At 34.8% G+C, this 13,584-nt stretch overlaps 1 protein-coding gene across 2 annotated transcripts in view; it reads right to left on the bottom strand.

Moving 5' to 3' along the window:
- Positions 1–8,184: 8,184 nt before the first annotated feature.
- LOC118192260 (macrophage mannose receptor 1-like) overlaps positions 8,185–13,584 on the bottom strand; it is a 111,900-nt gene continuing 106,500 nt past the window's right edge. For both annotated transcript variants that reach the window (XM_085818571.1, XM_085818572.1), the window contains 3 exons: positions 11,082–11,255; positions 10,610–10,657; positions 8,185–8,395 (listed from right to left, as the gene is read on the bottom strand). In XM_085818571.1, the coding sequence (XP_085674697.1) occupies positions 8,247–8,395; positions 10,610–10,657; positions 11,082–11,255 (371 nt within the window). In that variant the 3' untranslated portion in view covers positions 8,185–8,246. The remainder of the gene's footprint in view (positions 8,396–10,609; positions 10,658–11,081; positions 11,256–13,584) is intronic.

Raw genomic sequence — 13,584 nt, 5'->3', positions numbered from 1 at the left:
ATGCAGCACGAGACTTATTAAAAAATATGAAAACAAACTTCTAAATTTAATTCACTATTACCTCTTTTATTTTCTATTTCATTTGAGAACTTCATCGCTCTGTCCTAAAAATAGCGGTGTAAATCTAAACTGCGTCATTCAAATTAATCATGCGATCTTACGTAACCCTTAATGCAGATGCCTCTTGACCAATCACCAAATTGCAAACCAAAACTTTTCTCTTCGCGTGCTTCCATCTTGCATAAGTAAGCATTGCAACTTTGCTCTCTACTCTGCTAAGATGTAATTTTGCTGCCTTGCTTTCTATCTCAACAATATCAAAGATGTAAATCTTCTGTGGAAAGGCACGACTATAATGGCAAGTGATTGTGGATACAAATTATCAACTGCAAATAATAATGGAACTAAAATCTCCTCGACTGCCAAGTTCTTTAGATATTAGTAAGTTAACATTATTAGTATACGACGCAATCAAAATTCTTCTTCAATATAGATCTAAGCAAGCATCGAAACTGCTCCAGCTCTTTCCTTGTGCTCATATTATTATTTCATATATATGTATATATATATTGTTATGGATTTTGTATTTAGTTTGCTATTTTTAGTAGAATTATAATTAAAATTGTTTTATATCCCCGTGCAATGCAGCACAAGACCTATTTTAAGAGAAATCTACGCTGGAAAAGTTAAAATACAAGAGCAAGCGCATTAACCATTTAATAAATAGATATCTGGTAATTGCTTTTCAGAAACTTCGAGAAAATAGAAATTACCAGAATGTTGCACGATTAAAAGGCTTTAAAAAGACGGTGAGAAACATCTCGGTTCAGTTGTCTTAGTGAGCTGTTGTTGTTTACTTAGCTGCTGTAATTTTGATCGGATTAGCTTTCTTTACGCTTTGGATTGCATTCTATTTAACGTTTTAGTAGTTTAAAATATAGCTACTGATTATATTGCGTAATATTGTGATATTATACGAAAATCTTTGAGGAAAAATCCTGCGTTTTGTTATTTATTCTTGTGATAAGAATAAATTTTGTTACCCTTTTATCGTATTTGCGTATTCAATCTATTAGGAATCCGTTCGCAAGCAATACTTTTTGGTGTCAGGAGTGGGGTCTGCCAACACCTCCTAGAACTAACTTAGGAGGTGTTGGGTCTGCTGGCCGATACAGCTTGGGAGTCTTAATTGCAGTGCTTGGCTTTCGCCGATCATTGGAATTTTTGCGGCGAGACGCGGACTACACACTACGGTACCTGAGGGTTAAGGCCCGTTTCCATTAGTGTGTTGCGAACGCATAGCTCATTGGGAGAAACGCATACGCAGACGGAAAACCGTTTATATTATTGCGATGGATTTACGCGTACGGAACTTCGGTGGTCGATTGCATTTATTGCCACCAGATGTCTCTGTATTTAACTAGACACTTAAGAAATTCCATGTTTTTGGAAATTTTTATTTCTGCTTATGAACTGTGAAAGTAAAGTACTCTAGCAATTTTTAGATAAGTAAGATTATAATGCATATTATGAACAACACTAATTGCATAGAAGCTGAAGTAAATTTAAAAAATTTCTTTGCGTTTCTAAAAGCCTTAAATATTAATGAAATAATATATATATATATTATTAAAACTAAAATGTACTGTTACTGAAAGTAATAAATAAAAAAGTTAAACGAATTAAAAATAGTTTGTACTTTAAAAATACAGAGCAACTGTAAAGAAAGGTTCACAATATTTACACAAAATTTACTATGCTTGTAATACCTCTGACTGCTAATGTGAGATTGTATATTTTTATATGCCCAAATTTGGGAAGAAAGAAGGTAATGTATTAAATTTAGCATCGATTTCTTCATTTTTAATATCTTCAAGGTCATAGCTGGATAATTTATTAGAAATCTCGTTTGTTTTAAAATGCACTATGTGCAGTTATATTTTATGCATAATCCATAAAATATTATTTTTAATTCATATCTCTTTTTATAGAAGAAGTTATAAAAATAAGCCTTTTCTCTTTATGTATATATATACACATTAGGTGAAGAAAATGAAAATATTTAATTAATTAATTCTTGCGCTTTTGCTGGAGAGGACTGAATTTAAAAGCAATTATTATAGTAAGTTTTTTAAAAAATGTTTAGGGCATTAATACTGTCTCATGTTAATTAGTAGTGAAAATTTAGAGCTGGAAACATCCCATTGTCAAATCGCCATTGGGATGTATATAGTCTCAGCTCATGTATATACATTCACATAAAAGTGAAACATATATATATATATATATATATATATGTACAGCATGCTTTAAATTCGTATTATATAATTTTCAAAATAAATTTTTTGCGGGGAAAATTTAAATAAATAGGAGCATAAATGAAACGTTATATTTAAGGCATATAATAATAGTAATAAATTATAAAACAGAAATATAGATCAAATTGGAACAAGAAGCTAAGAAAGTCACTGACAGAGTGGAAAAAGCATATGGGATTCGAACTCACGACCCCAAAAGTTACGGTCATCCTTTTATCACTAAGCTATCGTCATACGGCCGTGTTAAGCAATTTAGCTTATATACATTATGAAGTAAATGAATTCTTAAAAACTAAATTTTTTGGTTCTGTTTCAGTGTGCTGTCGTTTAACAAATTCACCAGAGTTTGTTCTTCAGCTTCTAGGATATTTCTTACAAAAACCGTTATCTTTTAAAGTGGCGTTCCGATTGAAGTTAAACGGGCTGCTAAAAATGTATTTCATGTGCTTACAAATATATTGTTGCGTGCGTACGGGTTCGTTATGAAATGAATGCACAAATCCGATGCAAAATGAACAAAAATTTATTATTATCACAACAAAAATGCTTAAATCTTCTCAAATTATCATGCAGTATTACAATACCTCACAGTAGTTATCTTTTAACTACTCAAATGTCCAATAGAACGTAATTCAAAACAGCTAAAGAACGCTAATCCGCGAATTCGCTATAATCGACAAGAGCAGTTTTCTAAACAACAACAAACTAAGCAACTACTAACTAACTGAGATGTTTTCCTCCTTTTATAAGATTTTAAAATCACGCGCTAGAATTTTCCAGTACTTTCTCGAAATCAAAAAGAGATATTTATTTATTTAATGCACGCGCTCTTGTATTTTCAATTTTCCGGCTTAGCTTTCTTTTAATATTCGTCACCCGCTGCACTGCGCGAGAAATAAAACCATTTAATTTAAAATTGAACTAACATTAGTTTTTTAAATACCAAATTCGTAACACTGCCCCCTTCCCAAGGACTGCACGTCCCGGGCAGTACAATCCCTGGACAGGAAGCTAAACTTACAACTGTGGCATAAACATTACATTACAATATCAAACAACATGAACAATAAATGCAATAAATAAAACAAATCAAATGGTATTAAATACAAAATACAAAACAAATACTAAATACAAATCAAATACTAAATGCAAATCAAATACTAAATACAAATTTAAAAACAAAATGGACCATGGTCTTATACTATTTACAATTATTTACATTATGTACTATGGCCATAATAATGAGCTAACCTGTCGTAATGAACGACTTTAGGTTTAGAGTTCGAAGACTTACGGATCCGACGTCATTGAGTTTGTTTTGCACTGTATATAGACCATCCGAAGGTGGCTGTAATTTAGGACTGAGTTCTTTTCGTCAAATCGGGTTCCACAACCTCACCTTGTCTCCTCTGTTGAATCTACGTCCAGTAACTCTTGTGTTGTATCTGGTTTTCCCTTTCTCCGTCGCTAGTTCACTCGCTTTCGTGTGGAACGGCGCATCACTTCAAAACGGGCCTTGACATCTTGCATGTGTTCCTCAGGCGATGAAGGCGCATCCATACGGCGATGAAACAGGCGGTCACAAGGCAGACGAAGGTCTCGGCCGAAGAGCTTCTGGGATGGAGAATATCTGGCAGTCTTGCGTTTCTGTTCGACCCTAGCATGATTTCGGCGGCTTCCCGAGCTGGGTCTTTCGGATAAGGCGTCGGCATTTCCAGGTGAGGATCTCTTCTGAGGATGGATAGTCATGTCACCAGATGCTGAAAGCAGTTTGTTGTTTTTCAAGTCTAAGGAAAAATTGTATTTCCTTAAAAAGTCTAATCCGAGTATGCATGGATCTGTGATATGCGCCACATAAGCCGTGTGATGGTAGGCGGCACTTCCAAACGTGATGCTTACGTTTAACTTCCCAGTTATGTCGATGTTATCACCAGACGCAGTCTGAAGGGTAACACAGGATGGCGTCCAAATAAGTTTATCTTTAAACTGTTCAGCTAAATCTTTCCTAATGATGGTAACATTAGCTCCTGTGTCAATGATCATATTGCAAGGAACTCTATCGATATTCCCATTAATGGACAGTCCGTTACTGTTGCCACTCACTGTATAAATTTTAAGCGCTTTAAAACAAGGTTTCTCATTCTCTGGTACCCTCCGTTCCTCGATATGGTCATTCATTTGTTTCCTGCATCGTTGCTGAGAAATGGTCTCAATTTTCGTCCCCTGGGGTGTTCTGCAATTCCTTCGTATGTGGCCTTCAGATCCACAGTTCCAGCATTTTGGTTTCTTGTCACTCCTTTTTCGTCTGAGAGTATTTAAATGTCTGTTCAACTCGTCTGTCTTATTTTCCGTGCTCTGGGGAGTTCTGCAGTTCCTTCGCACGTGGCCTCCAACACCGCAGTTCCAGCACTTTAGAACTGGTTTCTTTTCACTTCTGTTCCGTCTCAAGCCACTGACTCGTCTGGTAAAATCATCTGTTTTATTTTCCGTACCTCGGGGTGTTCTGCAATTCCGTCGTATGTGACCTTCACTACCACATTTCCAACACCTTAGAGCCACTTTGTTCTCGCTCCTACTCCGTATCAAATCGTCGACTTGTCTGGCTAATTCATCTAAACGAGCCATCAGTTGATCCCCTGGCTTGTGGACTCGCACAGCTCTGACTGGGTAGCAATCTCGACGGGTGGCTTGCTGGGCTGCCTCGAATTTCATGGCGTACACTAAAGCGCTTTTCAAGTCTTTAACATCCGCCATTCGTAGAGCCTTCTGTATTTCGGGATCCCGGATGCCATCGATAAAGTACTGCAGGGACAGGATTTCCCTCGTTTCTCTCGGGCACTCCGTAAAGGCGAGGTGGGACAGCCTTTGAACATCTGTGGCGAGTACCTGGAGTGATTCGGTGGGCTTCTGTTGACGGGATTTTAATTGAAACCTGCTGTAGTCTTTTAAACATTTCTCGCCAAAGCGCAGCTCCAATGCGCCGGATAGAGCTTCGAAGTCAAGTCTTTGGTTTTCAGGAAGCGTCTGCAGGATATCCGCTGCGTCTGCTCTCAGCGAAGCGGCGAGATGACAGGCCTTAGTTTGGGAATCCCATCCATTCGCATCCGCCACTATAGAAAATTGTGTTTTATACACTTGCCAGGAGGTCTTCCCATCATAAGTGGATAACTTCAGAGAGGGACGAGCAGGCATGGGTAAAAATTTAAAACCATCACTATTGTTCCCTGCCGTCGCTACGAATTTCTTTAAAATATCCACTTGGCTACTGCACTAATATCCACTTGGCTATTTGGCTACTGCAGAAACCCTATCATCAATTTGTAGTTCGATTTGGTGTTGGACGGCACAAACTCTTCCTTCTATATGTTCTTTTACAGAAGAAACTCTTTCTTCTATTTCTTCTTTCACCGAAGAAACTCTTTCTTCAATTTGATCTTTTACGGAAGAAACTTTTTCTTCAATTTGTCCAACTTTATTTTCAACTGTGTCAATTCTGCCTTCCATAGCTTCAAATTTATTTTCTATTATGCAGGTAATTTCTCTTTTCATTTCTTCTTGACCAGCTTGAACGGCTTTCATTTTGTCCTTAACGGATTCCTGGCCCAATTTCATTTCTTCCTTAACGGATTCCTGGCCCAATTCCATTTCCTCCCTAACAGATCTCATCTCTCCTTTAACGGAATCTTCCATCTTTTCATGACCAGCTTCCATCTTTTCTTTCATTTCTTCTTTAAATGCAGCAAAAGCACTGATGAGCTGTCTCAATTGCTCCTCCATCGCTCTTGTTATTGGCATTCAAATCCCACTTCTGACACCAAAAATTGTTGCGTGCGTACGGGTTCGTTATGAAATGAATGCACAAGTCCGATGCAAAATGAACAAAAATTTATTATTGTCACAACAAATATGATTAAACGTCCTCAAATAATCGTGCAGTATCACAATAGTATCACAGTAGTTATCTTCTAACTACTCAAATGTCCAATAGAACGTAATTCAAAACAGCTAAAGAACGCTAATCCGCGAATTCGCTATAATCGACTAGAGCAGTTTTCTAAACAACAACAAACTAAGCAACTACTACAAACTGAGATGTTTCCCTCCTTTTATAAGATTTTTAAAATCACGCGCTAGAATTTTCCAGTACTTTCTAGAAATCAAAAAGAGATATTTATTTATTTAATGCACGCGCTCTTGTATTTTCAGTTTTCCGGCTTAGCTTTCTTTTAATATTCGTCACGCGCTGCACTGCGCGAGAAATAAAACCATTTAATTTAAAATTGAACTAACATTAGCTTTTTAAATACCAAATTCGTAACAATATGTTAGTCAAAAAGGTATATTTATAAATAGAGAATTACAAATTTAACATACTCTTTAATGCAGTGGAATATTTAAAAGGCAATCAAATTTAATTTATAATTAACGTTTTTAGTTTTTACCTGTTTCAAAAGAAAAAAATAGCAAATCTTTTAATGCCATACCTGATTTGCTGTGGCAGTTTGATATAGTCAGACGTTCATTTTCATTAAAGGTAAATGTGTATGCAGAACTAGGAAATAATTGTCAGGACAAATTTTGCTATTTCATGGACTTGGAATTATATTTTTTGGGTCTGATTTTCTTGACATTAATCACTGCTCTCTGCGAACTAGTACTGCAGTTGCAGTTATCTTATTTTCCTCCATTTTTTTTAACTAAATCCAGCTAATTGTTGTCTTTTTCACTAAGAAGTGTAAGTGTTTCAGTAAGTGTCTTCTCGCTATAATAATGTTAATTAAGTATTTTTTAGCAAAATATTCTTTCAGCGTTCATCACTACTTCTGCCGCCTAAATTTTTTGGTGACAACACCTGATTGCTCCTTTTTTACCACGTGATCCCAATGCATCCGCAGACAACGGATAGAAGTTGAATATAGTTGAAATACCTTCCGTCCGTCATCCGTCACCGCACGTCGGCCGGATTGCAGATGTCAATCAAAATGAATTTGCAATCAAAATGATTGGAGAAATGCATACGCAGCGGTGTAAACGGGTCTGCCTTTACTATTGAACAGCCCTGCAGGAGGTCACTTTGGACTAATAAAGACCTTGCAGAGAGTTCTTGAGAGCTTCTACTGGAATAATCCGAAGGCGATACGCTCAAAGGGTGTAACGTTGCAGCCTGCCTTGGCTGCGTTTCTTCGGTCCCTTCCGACTTGCACAGGCATCGCAAGGTCGGCACCACGTTTGCACGTCATCCTTTGCATTATTCCAATAGAAGCGCTCACGAACTCTCTGCAAGGTCTTCATTACTCTGAAGTGACCTCCTATAGGGCTGCTATGTAGTTCTTTAAGGACATTCGGAATCCGGGATCTTTAACGGCTGACACTTTTTCAGGATCCGTGCACACACCTTCAGCAGAGATGACATGTCCGAGGCAAGTCACTTCCTATCTGAATAATTTGCATTTAGAAGGGACTCAACTTTAGATTGGCTTTATTTAGTTTCTGAAGTACCTTTCTAGGATTTTCTAAATGTTCTTCAAAGCTCTTCCCGACGACGATGATGTCATCCCGGTATATCAGACAGGCTTCGTAAGAAAGACCTTTCAAAATAGTCTCCATTAGGCGTTCGAATGTAGCCGGTGCATTGCATCCAAACGGCATCACCATGAACTGCCAAAGTGCTTGTCCCGTAGTAAATGTCGGCTTTTCTCGGTGATCAGGATGTATCTCCACTTGCGAATATCCATTCCTTAGATCAAGGGTCGAAAACCACTTGTTTCCAGAAAGAGTTTCCGGAATGTCATCAATTCTAGGAAGAGGGTAACTGTCTTTTTTCACTAGCAAATGCTTATAAAATAAATAAAGTAAAACAAGAAGGTTTACAATAAATAGGATTTATTTATAAAAAGCAAAAATGCACCATAATGAATTTATAGGTCTTTAAAATGATGCCTCAGTTTCTAGCAAATAAGGTTTCATCTTCTTGGATGGATACAAGTAATAAATTGTAACTCCTACCACTGCTAGTATTACTAGTATGCAAATTACGATGCCGAAAATGCCGCCAGCTGTTAACTTCTTGCTTATAACTGAAAAAGAATAAAAACAATTTGTTGAATATCTAAGTGAATAAATAGTTTTTTATTTCTCAATTAGAATCGCAATAAAATTTTCAGAATAAAACTATATTCCGTTAAAATTATACGTGAAAACGATGCACATATATATCACCAAAATTTCTAATACAATCAACTCAAGTTTATGCGAAACTTGAGTAATGTAACTCCCTATCCCATTATAAGATGATTTCAGTAGACGTAGAACCGTGCGAAAATTCTGAAGCGATATTTCGTTGGCCTACTGTAACTTTTCTTTTGACATAATGGCCAAAAACGAGTTGGCCTTCTTGAAAGCATGGCAAAGGAAATTAATAAATCTTCCCGCCCACTCCCAAGAAGACAACAAAAAAGGCAGTTACCCCAAGATTGCTTTTGAAACGCATTTTAAGCTCTTTCTTATTAAGCAAAAATAAATAATAGGACGATTCCTTAGACTAGTGGAACTTTGAGCCCAAAAAACACGTGAAAACTTAACGGCTGCACTTAAAAGTTAACTTTGAAGAATGTCTTAAAGGCGGTGCAGCTGCTCATCTGATGGTAAATAAATAAATAATAATCTGAACTAATGGAGACATCTGGCATAGCCAATGCAGCTCCAAAGTATGTTTTTCGTCATATCGGAGATAGTTGAAAAATCCGAACTTCACGTACAGCGGTGATAGTCGACACATGGAACTGACTTCACACTGGTGGTCAGACAAACACCAGTGTGAAGTGCTGATTAAACACAGCTGAAGCAAAAGTGTGCGACGTATTTATGAATAATAAGCTTAACACATAAAAAACTTCCGAAAATTCGTCTGTTGACAGAATTTATTTTCGGTTGATATGTTTGAAACTGAATGATTTTCTTATTTAAATTATCATTCATTGTTATCAAACACTTGCTGTTTTCAATTTATATGACATTCATTTTAAAACTAGCTTATGTAAACGAATGTGATAACTGTGAGCAGTTTCAAGATATAAAATTTATTATTATATAATTAGGCAAAATACGTGCTGTAAAAAATATCTAAATCAAAATTATAGCATAAATTAACAACAACCTCTTAATTCTTCATTTTAATTCGGGTATTTCGCCCTTCTATTCTAAATATAGTCATTGCTTGTAATAACGTTTTATGGACTAGTTCATGTCTAGATTAATTCATATCATATGAAATTTACATAACATTCTGACGAAAACATCTTACATAAGACTTCAGCCAATAATTATTTTAGAGATTTATTAATGTAGTGCCGAACCCTTGAAGCCGTGAAGAAATCCAGTAGCCATGACGTAATACAGAAGTTACCTTATCCTTTCTATTACCAGCTTCGAAAGCGAAAAGCGATAAATCAGAAGCACCTTTTAGATGCGAGACGAGTAGCGTGAGCAGAAGCAGAGCCGCCTGTTTAGTACAAATGCCGTGACGAATTATAAATACTTGTAAAATCTTCCATGTTCTAATCGTTTGTCTTCATTGAAATGTCTTCCATTAATTAATTTGGTTATTATTATTCCCTCATTAATTTTTCAATCAAATGGTACTGAAACCGAAATTAACGCGCTTTGAATTAAGATTGCGTTCGGAACGCTCCTGATTTTCGGCTTATCTATCTGTTGCTTGCTACTTCTCTTCTGACCGCAAAAAATCTCAAAAATGTAAATGTTATGTTCTGGAACAAGCATGATTAGTGTGCCAAGTTATTTGTCGCCACAAAAGTTTAAGTAAATAAAAGAGATATTATCTGAATCCGTGACTATAACTTCTTATTAAATCTGTTACGGCTGCAATTATGATTGATGATTCAATATCTCACGTGTGCGACATTTCCCAAATCATCACACACACACATATATTTTTAAATTTTGCAGAAAGCAAGAGTTTTTCATGTTTTGCATTTGAAACTGCATTAAACGAGGGAAAAAAAAGGTACTATGTGCTTTTACGTTAACAGGAATTCCACACGAGAAAAAATATAATTATTTAGAGACACAGTTTGTGCTTTCAAAAAAAAAAAAAAAAAAAAAAAAAAAAAAAAAAAAACTTTTTTTTTTAATTAAATACTCTTGGTAACTGATTGTTTTTAAATTGCAAGACAGGAAGAAAATATTTGATACAAAATTAATAATGGAAGTTAAATGAAAGTGCTTCAACAACTCATTTTCAGAACTCGAATCAAAAATATCTTACTTACTTTCTTCCTGTTTTGTAGCATTGACTGCCATTGGTTCTAAAAAGCTGCCTGAAAATAAATTAAAATAAAGAAAATGATTAAAATTTAATATTTACTGCTAACACACGTAATTTTTGTTACTCTAATTGAAAGACTTAGCTGTAATTTTTTATGTAGCTTAAAAATTTAATTATTACATTATAAATAAAATAAAATGCTTTTATTTTAAAATAAAATATGTTAATATTTGGAATACTATATTAATAAATGTCAGTTTTTATATTGAACAGTTTTAGACAGCATGTCTTAATTCAAAACTGATGTTTATTTGAATATAAACAAAATTGCCAAAAAGCTTCACTCAAGATAATTAAGTATCCTGCGATAAACTAAAAGATGCATTTTAAAAGCGGTATAAAATTTGACAGAATATACATTAATGCTGTATTGACTGAAATTTCGAGCTTTCTGAAGAATTCAGAGTAAAATTTACCTGTTTCTTTAGAAATAGAACATATGAATCCTCTACGCATCTCATCGCAATCGATATCATTCCATTTACCATCAATTACCGTCATCTCCACACAGTTACGATCACTGTGATCAGGCTCTCCAATTCCCCAGTTTGTGAAATCAAACGGACTGTTATCAACCCATGCATAGCTTCCTAAAAATAATTGAAATTTAGATAAATATCGAAGTTTTTATTAAATGTCAAAAAGTGTTAGATAGAAGTAGATACATAGACTTATAATAGACTACAGCAATGGTCAAACTAGCATCCCTAGGGCCGCATGCGGTTCCCCGAATCAATTTTAGGCCATTTCTATATTTGGTGCAATTATGGTGTTGCAGAGATTTCAAGATTTAATTTATCTGAAGTTCGAGTTTATATTATTTTAATTTACTTTATAAACGAACATGAATAACTCAAAATCTATAAATGAAGATAATTTATTTATAACGTGATATAAACCTCATTCAAAGTTGAGAAGATGCAGATTTTATGAGCTTTTATTTGAGCTTGTCAAAATAAATAAGCTCATTTACGATTTTTTGTACCAAGAATAATCCCTTTGTTTTTAAATATGTGAACAGCTTTTTCTGTCCATAGTTAAAAATGAATGAGAAAAGAATCGATGAATGATGAAACTGAAGATATGATCGATGAACATCAAACTGAAGATATTTCTCTCCAAGGCTACAAACTTTATCAGAAACGGAATCAAGTGCCGAAAAAGAAGCTTATAATTATTTAAACACAGTCATATATATTTTTACTTTCTTGTACCCTCGATGAGCTCCATTTTTAATTTTGTAAATTGTGGGTTTTTTGCTTTAAAACTAGTTGAATTATGTTGTTCTTATGTTCCGGTTAAAGTTTTTATGTGTTTAGTTAATCAGCATGCTACAGTTATTGAATTATCAACAATTGCTAAGCCTAAGGATACCCCATTTGTTTACATATGAAACACTTAGCAGAATAGGGATTTAAGTCACTTTGTGCACTAAATTTAATGTCTCTGCGGAGTGGGACCAAGAGTAAGCTTCTCATTTTTGTGTACCGAAAAACTGCTTTGAGTTTTTATGTATTTTTTGCCTTCCCGCGAAGTGAGAATAGAATTAATTGAATGAGAAATATATCTCTAAGAAAATTTCAGAAAAAAATTTAAATGAAATGCAGCAAAAAATGTGTGTGATTTAATAGACCGTACAAGGAAGTCATGTGGTGTCCGCATCGGATATTTATTTATGCATCAAAGGACAATTTTAGAAATAACAGAAGGAAACTAAGTTGCCATTATTTATTATCAAGTTTTGTCCTACTTGTAAACGTTTCTCTGAAAATTTAGAATGTTTTCATAATTTATTTAGTTTAAAATAAAGTGAATTACTTAATGATTAATTAAACTTATTAGAAATGTTTGAATGAAATGCCAGTTTACCAGTTTAATACCAATTAATTTAGCTGTCAGTATTCTTGAATTACAAAGTGTATCCAACGAACATGTTTTGCAGGTACCAAACTTAATATTTCAGATAGAAAAATTAATATCAGTACTTTTCATTTATGATATTATTTTATTGCTGTTTATTTCATATTTTATATTTAGAAATCGAAATTAAAAAAATTAAATATTTCTTATTTCATTAGTAATAGTTTTCATTTTGTAGGGGAAAAAAAATCTCGCCTTCAGTACTTTTCATATTATGCATGCGACCCGCACGCAATTTGAGCTTGAGAGCATTGGTTTAACAGAAGAGAAATATTATTTGGTACATGCAAATACAAAATACCTTTTTACATAAACGGTATTTATGATGCTTAGAGGCAAATATCTTTTTTTTTTTTTTTTTTTTTTTCCCCAAAGCATTTCGTTGTAAACAGTTAATAAACTATTTAGCTAATCTTTGGAATATGGTAACAGGTAGTTTGGCGACATTTTGGTAAGGCGATAAAGGTTACTAGCTAGGACTTTAGCAGTGTACATGGATAAAGTCAAGAGTGTGCGCAATGCCATTTTTGTGCAATTCTGGGATGTTTTTTTAAGTGAAAATAGGTCGACGTGTACATGGATGATACCGTGTATGTGCAATTCTTAAAAACGCGGCAAGCAGTGGGCGATTCTGCACTTTCTCCCAATTTCGCACCTAATCTTCGTCAAGATTAAGCACTTTTGTTCCACAAAAGTTCTAGAATAAGCGTAATTCGGCTAGCAGATTGTTGGAAAAAAATGTTGAGGAGAAAAAAAAAAAAAAAAAAAACATGCCCTTTACTTTGTGAAAACAAAATGGCGTCCCCCCCCAAAAAAAACTAGCAGGTTGCTGTAGCAGGGTTGGCCGCCAAATTTTCGCCAAAAAATCGCCAAGTTACCATAATTCAAAGATTAACCAACTATTTTTGTAAAATTAAAAGGCTTTCAAACGATGGTAAAACTGCCCAGGTTCCATAAGCCAAATTTTATTTGTTGAACAACTAGCCATAGCTCTGTGAC

This window comes from Stegodyphus dumicola, chromosome 6 (assembly GCF_044657685.1).
Source record: "Stegodyphus dumicola isolate Sdum_Otavi_A_Nest chromosome 6, ASM4465768v1".
In the NCBI taxonomy this organism is placed as follows: Eukaryota; Metazoa; Arthropoda; class Arachnida; order Araneae; family Eresidae; genus Stegodyphus; species Stegodyphus dumicola.
Note: the sequence above shows the minus strand (reverse complement) of the source record. Positions and strands in the feature narration are given on the sequence as shown.